General features: G+C 48.5%; 1 protein-coding gene across 6 annotated transcripts in view; it reads left to right on the top strand.

Annotated features, from left to right (window-relative positions):
• Positions 1-18,787, top strand: part of egf (epidermal growth factor) — a 207,226-nt gene that overhangs the window by 180,694 nt on the left and 7,745 nt on the right. For 4 of the 6 annotated variants that reach the window (XM_072495907.1, XM_072495908.1, XM_072495903.1 and 1 more), the window contains one exon: positions 2,828-2,933. In XM_072495907.1, the coding sequence (XP_072352008.1) occupies positions 2,828-2,933 (106 nt within the window). Of the gene's footprint in view, positions 1-2,827; positions 2,934-3,140; positions 3,283-16,323; positions 16,868-18,787 lie in introns of those variants that run through there. The other 2 variants (XM_072495904.1, XM_072495906.1) reach the window with 2 other exon arrangements.

The raw sequence follows: 18,787 nt of genomic DNA, 5'->3' as shown, positions 1-18,787 counted from the left end.
AGAATCCTCCCAGATGATGATCACATGCGTGCTTCTAAACTCGAGTCCCCAAAACATGCTATAAAATCTTCTCTCACAATAATGCTTTTCATTGGCACTTCGCATTCCAAAATTCAGGCTAGGTTTTCCGAATTACACTTTTAAACAAAATTTCTGCTCTGCTTTTAACAGTGAATCCAGTTCAGGATTTTACACCAATCCCTTTAGGATTTCTTCGCCTTGACTGTTGGACAAACTGCTCACAATTGCTTTAACTCTTGATGACCGGACTGTATTAACATGGCATTACCTTTGAAGGCTGCTTTCCCACTTTAAATTTGGTTGCTGCAATTGTCTACTGAACTCAGAGTGCTTTGTTTACTCTTCCTTGAATTCTTCTGAACAATACTTTGGTCTCTATTCATTTAACACCGATGTCTTGGACACTTCTCTTAATTACTTTTGTTTCCTTAACTTGCTGGACTTTAGGTTTCTGGCATCTTTTCTTCATCATTACTCCATGGTATGGTTTTTCTTCCAGCGAAGCTGAGAGAGGTGTTCCCTCTTTAATTTCTAAAACCACCTGCCTCTAGCAGAGCTGTGGGAGTTGCGTTCAGTCTCACTACCTATCTCCAACTGTAATCAAATTAGCTTAAGTAAAATATAAAAGCTTCTCTACCTTCCAAGACCACAGTTGCTAAGCAACACCTGCATGTTTATACCTTTTATTTATTCTTCATGCCATTACCCTATGTAAACACAATAGAAACACAGTTGGAACTTAATCATGCCCCACGCATTCTAGCACCTTTGTCAAACATGAATCTAACTATAGGTTTTACCCTTCCAGGCACAGAAACATTAAATTAAACCCACTTAAAACTATACCGTATTTCTAATGTTTACCAACACAAATATAACTTACCTAAAACTACCTTTGTTTTCATAACAGGCTTCAACTCCATTTTCCTGTCCTCTCCCCATATTTCCTGATTCCCCGGGACACAAAAAGCTGCCTATCCCAGTCTTGAATGCATTCAATGATAGCACATCCACAACCCTCCTGAGTAGGGAATTCCAAAGATTTACAATCATTTGAGTGAAGCAATTTCTCCTCATCTCAGCCCGAAATAATCGGTTCCTTATCCTGAACTTGTGCCCCCTTGTTCCAGATTCCCCAGTTAGGGGAAACGATGCTTTGTTATCTACCCTGCGATGTCCCTTCATAATCTTGACTGTTTCAGTGAGATCACCTCTCATTCTTCTGAACTCTCAGAGAATTTGGATGCAATTTACTTAGCCTCTCATCCCAAGTGAACCTTTCCTGCACTGCATTCAGTGTAAAGATTGGAAGGTTACGGTCAGTACCTGCACAATTTCCACCTTTACATTCCCTCAGCATCCTTGAATGCATCCCATCCTGATGACTTATCAACTTTAAGCCTTTCTAATACTTAAACTATTTCCATTTTTAGCCCAACTACCTTTCCTTTCACTAGAGCTTTAGCGGCATCTTCTATCTTGGTAAAGACAGATCTGAAGTTCTCGTGAATGAGGACATTGCACCTAGTTTCAATGGTGGACAATATCGGTACGGAGCGAATGGCTCAACGTGTTGCCTGTCCATGTGTTTATAGGTGCTAAAACTAAATGCCAGAGAAACTCAGGCACATGAACTGTACCACAGTGCAATGGAAGTCTGGCTGAGTCCCTGCTGCCATTGTTCTTCAGCCAGGATGTTCCCCCTCAGAGGGAATTATTAGCTTGTGATTTCTGGTTTATTCACTTGCATTAGGCGGCATCTTGTTCTGCAGCAAAAACTGGTCCTAAAGGTTTTGGAAGTTTGGAGGTGGTACACAGTGACAGACATGCTCCCAGCCTTCAGACCAGCTTCATAGAATCCTAGAAATTAATGGCCTCTTCTCAGTATTGGAAATTTCATTTGGCACAGCATCCACAGCTGTCTAGGAAAGAAAATTCCAGATTTCTACTACCTTTTGCACAAGATCACATGATCTCACTCTTAATTAAATGGTCTAGCACTAATTTTAAGATATCTTCTCATTCTTGATGCTCACACCAGACAAATACGTGCTGAATCTGATACCCTCCCCTGTGGCATGTTTGGTGGCACGGGGCTATTTAATTAGATGAGAGGATGGAGGGTATGTACCGCTGCCTTGTTGCCACCATCCCAATTCAGTCCACGTTGGAAAGTCCAATGCAGCAGCAATTAATGCCCACTTAAGGACCTTATCCTATCAGTGAGAGGCCACTGTGTGGGGAGCCAGCTCACCCTGTTGGGAGCATGGCTCACCCCTGCAGGGTTAATTGCAGGCACTGGGAGGGTGGGGGATTGGGGAAGAGAACAGCTGGGGCCTTCGGTCAAAGCCATTCCGTTCTTGATAAAGAAACCCAACATCGGAAGGGGAGGTGCCCACTAGGAACAAACCCCTGCCCTTGCTGTCAACGCCCCTTCCCCACCATGACCTCCCATCCTCCTCTCCACCCACTCCTCCACCTCCCACCATATGGCCTGCAATTCAGTGACACTATTAGACCTTGGATGGGCATAACACTCCAATGCCCTCGCTAATGGCATTGCTATTTAATACAGTGTCTGATTGGCTGGCAGTTCTTGGCAGGTGATCTCTGGGAAATCTCGCCGCTGTCCAGTTAACTGTGGTTGATCGTCCCTAAAAGAGGCGAGGTGAGGTTCCCAGCACCTCCGTTAAATACCGTCCAGCATTTCTGCACCCAAAATCCTTTTACTGTCTTAAACACCTTGATCAGATTATCATTAACCATATGTGGAGCTTCGATAATATATGTAGATTTTATTTAATAGGCATCAGAAACATTTGAACAAGAGCCACTATTCAGAAGACATGAGTGAAACAAGCAGCAGCACCATCGACAGTGTAAATGAGACCTCGACAAATATTGAGCAGCAGGTAATTTGGTCAGTTCATGAAGGTTAAAATGAATGGACGGAAATTCATGAAAGTGCATGTCTGGATTCCCAGTACGTGATTTTGTTGACCTCTGCTTCCCCCAGGTGTGTGATTTGCAAAATAATATCTAATCATCTTAAGAATGAGGAAAGATCACCTCAATATTTCAGGCCCCCTGATGAAAGCTTACTTTATTTCTAATTTCAGGACTATTGAAAGAAGTATGGCAATAGTAAGAAAAGGTCCAATCAAGTTAAATGTTCAACAACTTCTCTGCCGAAATTGGTGGCATAGACGTCCGCCTGTTCACGCCGGTGGGATCTTCCAGTTCCGCCGACAACGCACCCCCGCCACGGGTTTCCCAGCGGAGGTTGGACTCAATGGAAAAGCCCATTGACAAGCTTCCCGCCGCAGAGAAACATGCCGCAGGGAAGCCAGAGAATCTCGCCCACCATGTTTTATTGATGAAATAACTCACAGATGCGTTAATTACATGGTACAGAAAAAAGACATGATGAAGAAGTAGCTAGATTCTTCATAAACAAGGGGGTGAAAGGCTATCGGGGGTATCGGGAGATTGCAGTCAGATCAGCCATGATCTTATTGAAAAGATAACACTGAGAAAAACTTTGTAGGGGTGAAGTATCAGTCTTTACGAACTTAAGCAAAAAAAAGGCAACAATGCAAAATGGATGTGGTAGCTTATATTTGGGACATTCTTGCTCAATTTACTGAAGACTGGAATTTCACCCATGTTGCTACTTTTTCCATAATAGGAAGCACAGCAGATACACAGTGAAAGATATAGGTCGGGATTTTCTGGGCGCAAATGACAATGTGGGTGCAAAAGCCTGCAGTAGTCAGAAAACGGGAATCCCCACAAGCGAGATCTAGATTTCAGATTTGTCCCGCCCCTCCTGCCGGTGTCTTAGACCCAGAAAGGTCACGAAATTCATTTAAATAAATTGTGATGTTATTGAAGGACATCCCAACTGCATGATCCCCTCCCACACCCTGACATTGGGATCTCCGCCATCAGGTCGGTGACAAGGTTTTAAAAACGGGAACCAGGCAGAGGCGCACAGATAGCCCCCGTCGGGAGAGTTGCATGCCTGGTAGTGCCAGGGGGTGAATTGATTGGGGGCAGTGCCAGGTGAGGGAGCGCCATTGTGGGGGATTCCATTATCCATTTGGGGGGAGGTCCCCCGTTTTTCTTTTATCGGGGAACAGGGACTGGATTCTCTGGTCGCCGACGCCGAAATCGTGTTCGGCCGGAGAATCAAAGTTCCCGACCAAATTGGGGGCGGCACCGCTTTCGTGATGTTCCACCACCTCCAAAGCGGCGTTCTCGCAGAGTATGCCACGCCAAGTATCAATGGCTTCAGGACATTGCTTGAGGTCCGCGCCCGATGCTCCGCCCCCGACTTGCCGAGTTCTCGACAGCATCGGTCGCGTGTGGCCTCATCCGTCGGGAACTCAGCGAGACGGCTGCGGACTCAGCCAAGCGGCACCATAGTCGGGGGAGGGCTGGTCCGCGAGCAGAGGGGACTTTAGTCGAGGTTGGGGGCACTGGGGGTGATGGGCACGGCAATTTTTCAGGCCATATCGGCAGCAAGAGACAGCTGCCGGCATGTTAACCCCCAGCAAAATGGGAAATCAGTGCCCGTTTTACGCCATTTGTTCTGGCGTAAAATGCCAATGTTCTCATGTCTGCGTGGGGACATAGCCCCAGAATCGGAGAATCCCGCCCCAGGTACCTGGATCTTGAGATTCCCTGCATTGCTGGCTTCTTGCAGCCACGTCTTCCAAACCGGCAGCCTGAGCCATGCCGCCACTTTTTTTCGCAGAGTGCTGCACAATGTGCTGAAAAATCCACCACCAAGCACAAGGGCAGCAACTCCAATGCCCCAATTCCGGCAGCTTCACATTTTAAAAAAGATGTACTGATCAGTTGCTGCGTGACCACTTGCTGGGGAGGTGATTAGATCAAGGGAGGCCATTAGACCGGGGGTCGTTCCCGTTAATTGTATGGAGATTGGCTTTAAGTGGTGATTATCGGTTTCTCGCCGCGCCATGGCAGGATTCTGATTTCGCCAGCGGGAGCATGCCGGTTAGATTGCAAACCGGTTGGCGCCCATGCGACTCTCGATTTTGGCCTCTCCCGCGACCTATGGCCTCGTCTCACTCTCGCTCAATCGCACGCGGCCATTAAATCGCGTTCATTGTCTTTAGAGGTAATGGGCTTGGTTAAATGTTTATTTATCCCATATTCTCTTAAACTCATATTGTCTCCAAAGAGAAGCACCTGCCTTCTACTTACCATCCAATTTCACAATATGGCTGAGATTAAGAGTTTCCTGTCTGGGGATTCACATTTATATTCCCTTATCTCTACCCTTAGTTTGGCTAGTTAATGGAATTCTGCAAGAACACAAGAGGAATGCATTACGTCATATGGCCCGGTGTAGCTTGTTGTATTTAGGAAAGATACGGGGCTGGAATCTCTCAGCCAGGGCAGCCACGGACTGAGTCTCCCAATCGGCTGGACCACATTAGATCCATGCCATCGGGACTTCGGCCAGTCGGGGGCACAGAATGGACGAACGGGCCTCTGGCAATGGCCCCAGGTAGGCCCCAGGTGGAGGGAAGTATGCTGCTTTTGGGGGCCTGCAGAATCGGGGAACCGGCGGCGGTCCCAATTTCCTGCGGGAATATGGATTGGCCGCCCCTGCGCCGGCAACGATTTCGGCGTCGGGGTGCGGAGAATCTAGCCCCAAGTTTTAAGTTACCCTTTTACTGGCACATCGAAGGCCATTTTAGCACTCCTTAGTGAAGCAGGGATCGCTCAGAGTCATATTTGAATGCTTCAACAAGCCAACATTTAACAATCTACTCCTTAATTTAACAACGTCTATTTTTAATCTGTTATTTTTCTGAACTATCTTATCTTGAAATCTCTCTGGCTCATTTTATTAGTTCTTTAATGTATTTAGCCACTGCATGCCCCATATCAGTTGCTTCATTATTTTAAAAGCCTGGACTTCATTTAATCTGTTAAATGGGTGGCTAATATAACAGCATAATTGACAGTTTTCATAATTTGCATTATGCTTTAAATTCAAGTAATCTTGTTCCTATGTCAGTTGCTATGGGTGTGGTACCGATTACACGAATGTTTGATCCTGTTGCTTGGAGCTTGATCTCCTGATGTCTTACCAAGAAAACAAACACTGTATATTCTTACATTTTCATTTATTAAGTGGAAAACTGACCTTAGATTTCTGTAATCCGAACAAGATGAAACTTGTGTATGATGATGCCAACGCTTCACTGTGCAAGCTTCTAAAAGCCATACGTGACTAGGAAACAGCACCAATTTTCCATTGCTTGGAATGTACAAATATGCAGTTAAACAGGAAAGGAGCCCTCTGGCTGAGGACTGTCATTGGCAGGCGTTGATCCGCTAGCTCCTCTACGGCCCTACATGTTGTGACCTTCATTTAAAGGGTGCCTGGATCTACATTATTAACTGTGTTAGGATATCGCACTGTAAGTCACAGCGCATTAGTCAGAGATGTTTCCTCTCAATACCTGCCACCCATGAAAAAGCAATCTCCTTTGATTGTATCTTCCACTAGGCAAAGATTTGAATTAATGGCAACACTGGCTTTGCTGTTTATGGGCTGAAGCTGGCTGAAGCTTCAGGGTTGGGGCCGAGACAGATATCTAAAAGTACCCGGCAGCGGTCAGTTGTCAATCTGCATAATTAAGTTGTGGGCTGACTGGGGCCGTTGCCAGGTGTGGTGAATGTATTCACCTAAGTATGAACTGTTTGTATAGTGCTGTGACCTATGACCTGGAAATGATAATACGGTCTACTTCCAGGTACTGTACTGGAACCCATGTGGGCTCCGCCTCTGGCTCCGCCCTCCCCGGGCGATATATAGACCGGCCACCTGTAGGTGGCACTCATTTGTACAGCAGACACTGGCAGGCGAGTTCCTGGATAATAAAGCCTTATATTCACTCGTTCTCACCGTCTCGCAGTGAATTGATGGTATAACAATTTATTATCCAGGGACATCACCATGGAAGCCGCTCTAAAGCCAGATAAACTCAAACTCGACGTGCGAGCAACAGAGGCAAAGGAGATCTTCTCACACTGGCTTCGCTGTTTCGAGGCCTACCTCGACTCCTCTGCACCGCCTCCCTCTGAAACCCTCAAGCTGCGACTCCTCCACGCTTGGGTGAGCCATCGAATCTCTGTAATGATAGAGAAAGCTGCCACGTACGAGGTGGCGGTCGCGACCCTTAAGGCGCATTTCGTGAAGCCCGTAAATGAGGTGTTCGCGCAACACCTCCTCACTACTCGCTGTCAACGCGCCGGGGAATCGCAGGACGAGTACCTGGAAAACCTGACCCTACTCTCAAGGAACTGCAACTATCGGGATTTGACGGCAGAGGAGCACATGAAACTACAGATCCAGGACACCTACGTGGCTGGGGTCCGGTCTAACTACATCAGGCAGTGCCTGCTGGAAAACGGGACCACTGACCTGCAGGACATGGTAAAACTAGCCACCTCGTTAGAGGTGGCCTCCAGAGCCTCAGTGCATTCCCCGCGGACCCGGCGAACCCCTCATGGACACCATCGTCGCAGCCCCCACCGGACCCGACAACGTCACAGGCCTGTGCCGCGCGGCTGCCTGTCCAGACCGGGGAACCGCAGTGCTACTTCTGCGGCCAGGGTCAACACCCCTGGCAGCGTTGCCCAGTCCGCACACTGACTGTGGCAAAAACGGACACTTCGCCAGAGATTGTTTGGGCCGACCTAAAGCCCAGAAGTTGAAAACGCACCAGGCCCGACCCATGGACTCACAGGCCCGCAGACCCCGCAATGTGGCTGCGTGCTTGGCAGGAACGCCCCCTTCAGACGTGTCATCAGCCTCGTGCGACTCGTGGGGGCCGCCATCTTGGCCGCCGGCTCCAACACCGACCGACATGTGCGACTCGTAGGGGCCGCCATCTTGGCCGCCGGCTCCGGCACCGACCGACACGTGCGACCGATGGGAGTGGCCATCTTGGTCGCCATCTTCGACCCAGCCTGACATGTGCGACTCGTGGGGCCGCCATTGTGTACCCCGATACCACCGACCACGCAGGTTACCCGCAGCTTGGCGCAGTCACCCTTGACCAGCCGCAGCCAAAGCACCTGAAAAGCTCTGTAGCAGGTGTGTGAACTCGGGGTGCTCCCCCTCAGGACCGGGGTGCCCTGGTGAGATCCCCATTGCTGCTGTACATCTGCACAGCTGCAACTTACAGGCCCCTAGCTGTTCACACTGCTGACTGTTTTGAGGAGCACAGACCATGTGGCAACACATTCAGCTCGCCCATCTGGAGACCCTCCTATCCCAGCAGTATAATCAAGCGATGGCCATGGCCATGTTCAATGTCCACCCCACCAGGTGTTAGAAATACTCACTGTGCCCCTTCAAAGTGCTGCTCCACACTACAGGCAGCAAGGGATCAGCAGAGCTCACCCCAAACAATGGATACATAACTGGCGCCGCTGGACCGCTCCCTAGAACGCTGCCCCTCTCAGAGTAACAGCCTCACCAGTGACACTCTCAGCTAGTCCACCCATAAGGATCATAAGATGTCCCCAAGCCCTGCCTGTTCACTGCACATCAATCCCATACATCCTCCCCCGGCTAGGAAATCTGACCAACTCCCTGTCACAACCTGTATATAAAACCCATGCTCCACATAACACTGCAGCTAAGCTACCAACAAACTCACACATCTCTTGCTTACCCCCATCTGTAGGATCTGCCCACCAGCCTATTCGCATGGAAATGATGGCCGCACTGTATAAACGTCTGCACCACACAACCAGATGCCACCCATCTGGCGGGAGGGCACAAGGCTCCCGTGAGGACACCCACAGTGGATCACACTGGGAGACATAGGACAGGGGTCACAGAGCCTCTCGCTAACACTGATTGTGGCAAGGGGGGAGGGGGGGGGATGGGGGGGGTATATTGTGGGTAGCGTCGTAGTTCAACTCAGGGTGGCCATGTAACCTGGTGGCATTGGATGGTCAAGGGAACCCTCATCTTGCTGACATTCCCACTCCTGGTGGCTGTCAAGTTGAACTTTTATACTCTGGCTGATTCCAGAGCTCAAGTGGGGACATGTGTGGGATACCGCAATTGTCCGGACAAAGGTGCATCCGCGCTGTAAGAGATGTCTACATACATCACCTTCAACCTGGACCAGGCCCACCAGGATGGCCGAGCAGCAGGATTTGCCGCCATCGTTGGCATGCCGCAGGTCCAGGGATGATCGATGGCGTGCGTGTCACCCTCCGAGCACCGACTCGATAAGGGCTGCATCATCATTCGGAAGGTGTACCACTCCATGAATGTGCAGTTGGTATCGACCGCAAGCTGCACATCATGCATGTCTGCGCCCTATATCCAGGCAGCATGCACGACACAAACATACTGGTACACTCAGAAGGTCTCGAGGATTGTGGCGGACAGCTGTGTGCTCCATAACAGCGCGCAGCAGAGGGGTGACATGCTGGAGGAGGAGGAAGAACGGCAGGCCTCATCTGACGAGGAGGACAAGGTGTGTCCAGGAACACCTGGGTGTGGAGCCAGAGCTGGCACAGCAGGCCGCCCAACATGTGATGCAGGGTCGTCGCACACAGGACAGGCAGGGGTAGCACGGTAGCATTGTGGATAGCACAATTGCTTCACAGCTCCAGGGTCCCAGGTTCGATTCCCGGCTTGGGTCACTGTCTGTGCGGAGTCTGCACATTCTCCCCGTGTGTGCGTGGGTTTCCTCCGGGTGCTCCGGTTTCCTCCCACAGTCCAAAGATGTGCAGGTTAGGTGGATTGGCCATGCTAAATTGCCCTTAGTGTCCAAAATTGCCTTTAGTGTTGGGTGGGGTTACTGGGTTATGGGGATAAGGTGGAGGTGTGGACCTTGGGTAGGGTGCTCTTTCCAAGAGCCGGTGCAGACTCGATGGGCTGAATGGCCTCCTTCTGCACTGTAAATTCTATGAACTCATCACCTCCCAATTTACCGAATAGGAGGCCAGGACAAGGGCAGCAGTGCTACCCAGTCCTACCTATACCCCCTGCCCACTTCAACACTCTCCCCACCAAGAATCCACTCTCCCTGAGCCTCTCATCCCTTCCCTCCCCCATAGTCCTTCACTAAATCTTCCCCCAGGCTTCCCACTCCTTCCCCCTCCGAGTGTCATACCAGCATCACAAAAGGGTGTTGGGCCTAGATTGGCAGTATCAGCGGGTCTTGTCTGAGGGACACAGGGCGCCTTGCTATGAGATTGGTCCTCATTGACAAAGTTTGACTTCTGTCTCTAAGGTAACAGTCTACTGTCTCCCTGAGAGATCCCTGCATGTGTGTTGGCGAATTCCTTCTCATGGCATCAAAAATGTTGAGGGGGGGGTATGGTTGTTGGGAGGCGGTGAATGGTTAGGGCTGAATTACTGGGAATGTTGTCAAACAAGGAGAGCTCACACTGCCGTTCCAGAGCCTGACAACCTCTTGATGAGGATGTAGGCATGTGAGATGTTCTGTTCATGGGCGCCCCCCCTCCCACTCACAAACCCCACCCGACTACCACACAACACCCAGCCCCAGCCCATACTCATGCCTGTGGAACAGAGGGTAGAGGCAGAATGGACTGGTGGTGCAAAAGATTCAACTGTAATTATTTACAATGATGTGTGCCCTTCCCCCTTATTTTCTACTATTTAATACACTGCGCCAGCTTTTGTGTAATCTACCTTGCGAACCTTGCGTGGCCCGTCACTTGTTCCAGGTGTTCCCAGACAGCACATCAGAAGTGGAGGCAGCTTGCTGCTTGTCTCACCCTCCGCCCTGTGGTTACCTTGGCAGAGGTGCCAGTATGGTCCCCATCACTCCCTCCTCCCCCGGGCTTCAAGTTGGCTCACGGGCTATTCACGGGATGGCGGGGAGGCCGGTGTGAGCACCGGAGGTGCCACCGTCATCTGATGCTGCCAATCCTAGTGGCCCTCCCTCGTCTTCACCATGGTCTTGACGACCTCAGCCAAGGTATACTGAGACTGAACTATGTCTGTCAGACAGTTCACTCTGTGAGGATACCAGCGATCCTGGGGGGGGGGGGGGGGGGGGGGGGGTTGGTCCCTGGCATGGATGGTGGCTGTGGGGTGGGGGGGGGGGGGCACTGAACCCCAAATGCTTGCGACTTAGTGTGGTTGGGAGGCCTAGACTCTCACTTTTAGAACGGGGCGCTGTGTAAAAATGGTGCACAATCCCTCTTGAGGCTGGGCTTGATGCCGTCTTCAGATCCCACTTTTCACTGCCTCCGCGCATTTCACCCCTGGCTCCAAAAATCTGACTAAATGTGGGGTGAATTGCAATGGGAATGACCTATTCCTGCTCCTAATTTCTATATTTCTAAGAAAATTCTCACACACACAGGTAATCGTTGTTACAGGCTCAGATTCCATGCATTTCAGCCACTTATATCTTTAGCACGAGCTCCAGGTTATTTACCTGCAAGCTCTGACACAGAAACCAGCAGTGTTTATTGTGGTTTACTCTGTCAAGCGTTGAACATAGAACATAGAAAAATACAGCGCAGAACAGGCCCTTCGGCCCACGATGTTGTGCCGAACCTTTGTCCTAGATTAATCATAGATTATCATTGAATTTACAGTGCAGGAGGCCATTCGGCCCATTGAGTCTGTACCGGCTCTTGGAAAGAGCACCCTACCCAAGGTCAACACCTCCACCCAACACTAAGGGCAATTTGGACACTATGGGCAATTTATCATGGCCAATCCACCTAACCCGCACATCTTTGGACTGTGGGAGGAAACCGAGGAAACCGGAGCACCCGGAGGAAACCCACGCCCACACGGGGTGGATGTGCAGACTCCGCACAGACAGTGACCCCAAGCCGGGAATCGAACCTGGGACCCTGGAGCTGTGAAGCAATTGTACTAACCACCATGCTACCGAGCTGCCCAACAGTAGTTATTCTCATATTTCTCACATATGTGTAAAAGGCCTTGGGGTTTTCCTTGATCCTACCCGCCAAAGATTGTTCATGCCCTCTCTTAGCTCTCCTAATCCCTTTCTTCAGTTCCCTCCTGGCTATCTTGTATCCCTCCAGCACCCTCTCACTCGACCATCTCTTCCCTGCCTGACAAGGACACGTAGTACCTGTTCCTTGAACAAGTTCCACATTTCACTTGTGTCCTTCCCTGACAGCCTATGTTCCCAACTTATGCACTTCAATTCTTGTCTGACAACATCGTATTTACCCTTCCCCCAATGAATGAAATGAAATGAAAATCGCTTATTGTCACAAGTAGGCTTCAAATGAAGTTACTGTGAAAAGCCCCTAGTCGCCACATTCCAGCACCTGTTTGGGGAGGCTGTTACGGGAATCGAACCATGCTGCTGGCCTGCCTTGGCCTGCTTTCAAAGCCAGTGATTTAGCCCTGTGCTAAACAGCCCCTATGAACAAATGAAAATGAAATGAAAATCGCTTATTGTCACAAGTAGGCTTCAAATGAAGTGACTGTGAAAAGCCGCTCGTCGCCACATTCCGGCGCCTGTTCAGGGAGGCAGTTACGGGAATTGTAAACCTTGCCCTGTTGCACGCATCTATCCCTCTCCATTACTTAAGTGAAAGTCACAGAATTGTGGTCACTATCTCCAAAATGCTCCCCCACTTACAAATCTATCACTTGCCCTGGTTCATTACCAAGTACCAAATCCAATATTGCCTTCCCTCTGGTCGGACAATCTACATACTGTGTTAGAAAAGCTTCCTGGACACACTGCACAAACATCACCCCATCCAAACTATTTGATCTAAAGAGTTTCCACTCAATGTTTGGGAAGTTGAAGTCACCCATGACTACTACCCTGTGACTTCTGCACCTTTCCAAAATCTGTTTCCCAATCTGTTCCTCCATATCTCTGCTACTATTGGGGGGCCTATAGAAAACTCCTAACAAGGTGACTGCTCCTTTCCTATTTCTGACTTCAACCCATACTACCTCAGTAGGCAGATCCTCCTCGAACTGCCTTTCTGCAGCTGTTATACTATCTCTAATTAACAATGCCACCCCCCCCCCCCCACACCTCTTTTACCACCCTCCCTAATCTTATTGAAACATCTATAACCACAGTCTCTCTGCAATGTGAGCGTACTCTAATTAATCAGGTACACTGTAATCAATCCTCACTGGAGCAACTCTGTTATTACAAATCATTGATTCAAATCAATTTCTCTCCTTGGCCAAGCTGAAATTCCATTAAAATCAGCAAATAAGCTCAAACCTCCAAAATGATTCTCACTCCAATCAGTGCCTGATTTGAAAAATGCCCACAAATTTCTAATAAGGATGCTTGACAACATTAGGAATTCCAATAAAGGCATAAAATGATAGCAGTAATATATTTCAGCAACATCCTATGAATCTCACTTTCCTTTCTGTAATTTCATTCTCTTTTCATTTGCCAATGTAATTTTTATAATGTCAAACATATATTTTTGTGGACTCCAGTTCAATAAAGCAGAAACATTTTTGTGGCACCACCGCTCCATGATGCTGTGACCCGCAGTGTGATATGATGTATCCTTTGGTGGGAACATTTTGACAAAAGCAATTCTGCAGCACAAATTCATTCCCCAAACACCAGTGGCCAGGATCTTTTAGTCCCGCCTCCATGTGTCCCCCACCCACCCACCCCCTGGTGGATGCTGCGAGCCATTTAAATCTCCATTCAGTTCATATCCCACCAGGTGGGAGAGGCAGTAAAGTCCTGGTCACTGTATTTTTACTTAAGTGCTAATTTTACAGAATCAATGAAAGTCGCCATAATTCCCGAGGACCACAGGATGCTCTCTCCTTTTGAGGGAAATCTGACTGCTGGTGTTTTGTGATGCGGAGTGATGCCAAGAATGTGAGTTCAATTTCTGTATTGGCTGAGGTTAGTCATGAAGGCCCTGCCTTCTCAATCTTGCCTGAGGTGTGGCGACCAGTCAGCTCCCCTTCAAAGGGGAGAGCGGTCTCTCGGACTATGGTGGCTTTCATAAAATCAGTATGAGTTTAATCTTTGCAAAGCACTGCAACTCATCCATTGTTGGGTTAGTATATTTACATTAAGTTAAGCAAATATTGTGACCTTTGTTAAAAAAAAAGACACCGATTACTTTTTTCATATGCGAACAGATTGGAGAAGGCTGAATATGATTGAAGCAGATTTCATGTCCCTTCTTGCTAATGCCAAACGACACTGTGAAATAACTCAATTTTATTCCCACACATTCCCGAGTGAATGATACAAGTTTGTTGTTTAGCTTAATGTTTGTGATACATGCAAGGTAATAAGAACTTCAATGGAAATAATTATCAAGAGAGCTCGAAAAGGGACTGCTGATTCGCCATAAGCTGTTTGCACCATTGCATAATGTTAGAATTGCCTTCATTGTCATTTACCATTAATACAGATGCTCTCTTCGTGAAAATGATTTATTGTCGAAAAACCTGCACTCTTCAGCTTAAATTTGGACATTTTGCATCAAAAAATGTAAATGGCAGGTCTATGTTCCACTGACGTTATACCTGTACAATTTCCTTCACTTCTCCTTGCACTTCCATTTGAATGAAGTGGGGGGATGGTGGCATTGTGGTAATGCCACTGGGCTTGTAATCCAGAGAACCAGGTGATACTCTGAGGACGTGGGTTCAAATCCCACCACAGCATCTGGTGGAATTGAAATTTGGTTAATAAATCGGGAATCATGAACCATCATCAATTGCCATCAAAAGATCAATTTGATTCTTTGGGAACGGGAGTCTGCCATTCGAGGTCATGTGATGTCAGACCTGCACCAATGCGGTTGACTCTTAATTACCCTCTGAAATGGCCGAGCAAGTAATTTAGTTCAAGGGAAATGCGGATGGGTAACAAATGCTAGACTTGTCAGCATTGGCCAGGTCCCAAGAGAGAGTACATTTTTAAAAACCTATATCAACCGATTATCATTTTAACTGTACCCCTATTTCCCGCTAGGGCCTTGATATCTGTACTAAACTGCAAAGATTTGCCTTCAAGTAGTCAACAGAATTTTCATCAGCTCCTTTCCAAGGTTTTATGCATTCCTTAAATATCCTCCTGCCTCACAAAGAGGAATACCACAGGAGAAAAGCAATTTGAAAAATTGAAAAGAGACTAATTAAGCGGAACAAACTTTTTTTTCAAATGAAAGAAACAACTGGCCCATGATGCCAGGTGTTCAAACAAGGGCTCAATTGTCCTGCTTAATTTTGCTTTGATTTTAACCACACCATCATAGAAAGTTGCCAAGTAGAGGCCTGGTACCTCTACATAAGGAAAGGGGCAAAAGCAGAGAGAACTATCTCCTGGCTTCTTTTACACGTTTTAGTGGCCAACTAAGATCAGGACTGGTGAAGCAAGCTGGACACATTGCGATAGATCGTGACTGTGCGATCAAGTGCAATAGGTGATGGGGAGCCTCTAGCCCATTTTTACATAATAATAATAATAATCTTTATTGTCACAAGTAGGCTTACATTAACACTGCAATTAAGTTATTGTGAAAAACCCCTAGTCGTCACATACTGGCGCCTGTTCGGGTACACAGAGGGAGAATTCAGAATGTCCAATTCACCTAACAAGCACGTCTTTCGGGACTTGTGGGAGAAAACCGGAGCAACCGGAGGAAAGCCACGCAGACACAGGGAGGACTTGCAGATTCCACACAGACAGTGATCAAGCCGGGAATCAAACCTGGGACCATGGCGCTGTGAAGCAACAGTGCTAACCACTGTGCCACCATGCCGCCTGACTTCCATTTCCATTGTCAGCCACTGTCACCAATTAGATGTGATTGTGCAAACGCAAGTCCTACCCCATCAACTCTTTCACAGCAACCTAGCTCTGGATGCTTCCCATGACATGGGCAAAGTAAAATGGATGAAAAGCAGAATAAAAACAACCCTATCAAGCCTAAAATAAACGTAGAAAATGCTGTAAATGCTCAGCGGGTCAGACAGCATCTGTGGAGAAGGAAACAGCATTAACTTTCCAGGTGATATGACATTTCATTAGGTCATCAAGCTGAAATGTTGGGCCGGATATTCTGGCACCTCGTGGTGTTTTCCGACAGTGGAGACAGCTCGGCATTTCCAGCCAGTGGAGTCTTCCAGTCCCTCCGATGTCAATGACGATTTGCATAGCTCACCCTCCGTCGCTGGGACAGGATCGGAAGATTGCACCAGCAGGAAGGGTTGGAAAATCTGGTTTTTAATTGTTTCTCTCTCCACAGGTGCTCCCAAACCTGGTGAACATTTCCAGCATTTAATACTTTTATTACAGTTTTTCAGCATCCACATTATTTTGTTTCCCAATCGAATACAAAGTATGCATTAGAAAAAAATGATAACGGAAACATCTGAAGAAGAATCATACGGATTTGAGACGTTGGGTGAGGTTCTCCAGCTTTCCCACAGCGTGTTTCTGGGCGGCAGGAGTCAGCCCACAATTGGCCAGCGCCGGGATTTTCTGGTACCGCCACGGTCAAAGGGATTTCCCATTGAATCCGCCTGGCGTTGCTGGGAAACCGGAAGATCCCAATGGCATGGACAGCCGGACGTTCTCACACATTGTGGTAGTCACCACTGTTGTATTATATTGTATATATGGGTATTACGGTAAGGCCCCTGTACTACAGGTACGGGGGTAGATCCCTGCCTGCTGGCTCCGCCCAGGAGGCAGAGTATAAATGTGTGTGCCCTCCGAACAGCAGCCATTTCGTCAGCTGCTGTAGGAGGCCACACATCTCTGTGTAATAAAGCCTCAATTACATTCTACTCTCGTCTCGTCGTAATTGATAGTGCATCACACATTAACTCTGTTCCTCTGACCACCAATGCTGCCTGATCTGATGAGTGTTTCAGCATTTTCCAATTGTAGTTTCTGATTTGTGACATCCGCAGTATTCTGCTTTTATTACAGGGGGTAGATTGCAAAATTTAAACTGCTTGAGTTCTGCTCTCATCTTTGAGCTTTCCCGATCGAATTACTTCACTAATCACTGGCGGTATCCGTCATTTTCGATGTATTTGTTGCTAGATGTAGAATACTTTGTTCCTCTGCCAATAGTGTTGATTAGCTCATATCTAAGAGGAAAATCATTCAAGCACTATTCTTGTGGAATATTTTGATCTCAATTTGTGTCATATAAGATTGCCTGTATGCAATGTATAAATCCCACATTTTTAGTTAACTATCCTAATTGTTGGTGAGCAGTTTCTGCTGTTGTTCCAATTATACTCAGCTTCTTTTTCAATTTCTCTCAAGTTACTTGCCCCAAGGTCCCTGATTCATAATATTTTTCTTTTGGAAAGTCAGACAGAAATTAAAGCTTCTATCAGTCTCACTGACTGATTTCACTCCATCCTTTTCACTGAACGAACAACATGAACAGATTCAAAAACAGCTTCTTCCCCCCTGTTACCAGGCTACTGAATAGCCCTCTTTCAGACTGATCTGATCTCTCCACACATCGGGCAGGAATCTCTCAGCCCGGGGCAAGGCCGGAGAATCCCAGCGACCGGGCCACGCCCCGCCGACGCCGGCACACGATTCTCCGCAGAGCGGGGAATCGGTGCCATTGGCGCCGATGTGGTTGGCACCCCGCCGGTCGCGGGCCGCTCTCGGCGGCCGGCCCAGCGATTCTCGGCCTGGGATGGGCCGAGCGGCCGTAGTTAAAACGCTGAGTCCCGCCGGCGCCGTCCACACCTGCTCGCAGCTGGTGGGAACACTGCGTGCAAGGGTCGGGTGGCGGCCTGTGGGGGGGAGGGGGGCTCCGACCCCAGGGGGGGCCTCCGATGCGGCCTGGCCCGCAATCGGGGCACACCGATCGGCAGGACGGCCTCTCTGCCCCCGGCCTCTTTTCCTATGCGCCGGCCCCTGTACTCCTGCGCCATGTTGTGTCGGGGTCGGCGCGTTGAAGGAGGCCACTGCGCATGCGCGGATCCCGCGGTGCCCAGTTCGCGCCGGGATCGGCAGCTGGAGCGGCGTGAACCACTCCAGTGCTGTGCTGGCCCCCTGTAGGGGCCAGAATTACTCCTGGCAGTGGCCCGTTCACGCCGTCGTAAAACACGACACTCTGCCGCGGGATGGGAGAATCCCGCCCATCTTCTCTACTGAGTAGCACTACACTCCGTATGCTTCACCCGATGTCTATATCTATGTATTTACATTGTGTATTTATCGTATGTCCTACGTTTGGAGCAGCACGGTAGCACAAGTGGATAGCACTGTTGCTTCACAGCTCCAGGGTCCCAGATTTAATTCCCCGCTGGGTCACTGTCTGTGCGCAGTCTGCACGTTCTCCCCGTGTCTGCGTGGGTTTCCTCCGGGTGCTCCGGTTTCCTCCCACAGTCCAAAGACGTGCAGGTTAGGTGGATTGGCCATGATATATTGCCCTTAGTGACCAAAAGGGTGAGGAGGCGTTATTGGGTGGAAGTGAGGGCTTAAGTGGGTTGGTGCAGACTCTATGATCCGAATGGCCTCCTTCTGCACTGTATGTTCTATGTTTTTCATGTATGGACCTATCTGTCTGGACTGTACACAGAACAATACTTTTCACTGATGCTCGTTACACGTGGCAATAAATCTAAATTAAATATAGTTGGTGTATTTTGGACAGGGCTTGCTCAGGAGAAGGGAACATAGTTGAAGATGGAGAACTTGAGGTGGGCCTCATTGTAGAGAACTCGCACATT

The sequence above is a fragment of the Scyliorhinus torazame genome, chromosome 3 (assembly GCF_047496885.1).
Source record: "Scyliorhinus torazame isolate Kashiwa2021f chromosome 3, sScyTor2.1, whole genome shotgun sequence".
In the NCBI taxonomy this organism is placed as follows: Eukaryota; Metazoa; Chordata; class Chondrichthyes; order Carcharhiniformes; family Scyliorhinidae; genus Scyliorhinus; species Scyliorhinus torazame.
The sequence above is the reverse complement of the archived record's forward strand: the minus strand, read 5'-3'. Positions and strand labels throughout refer to the sequence as shown.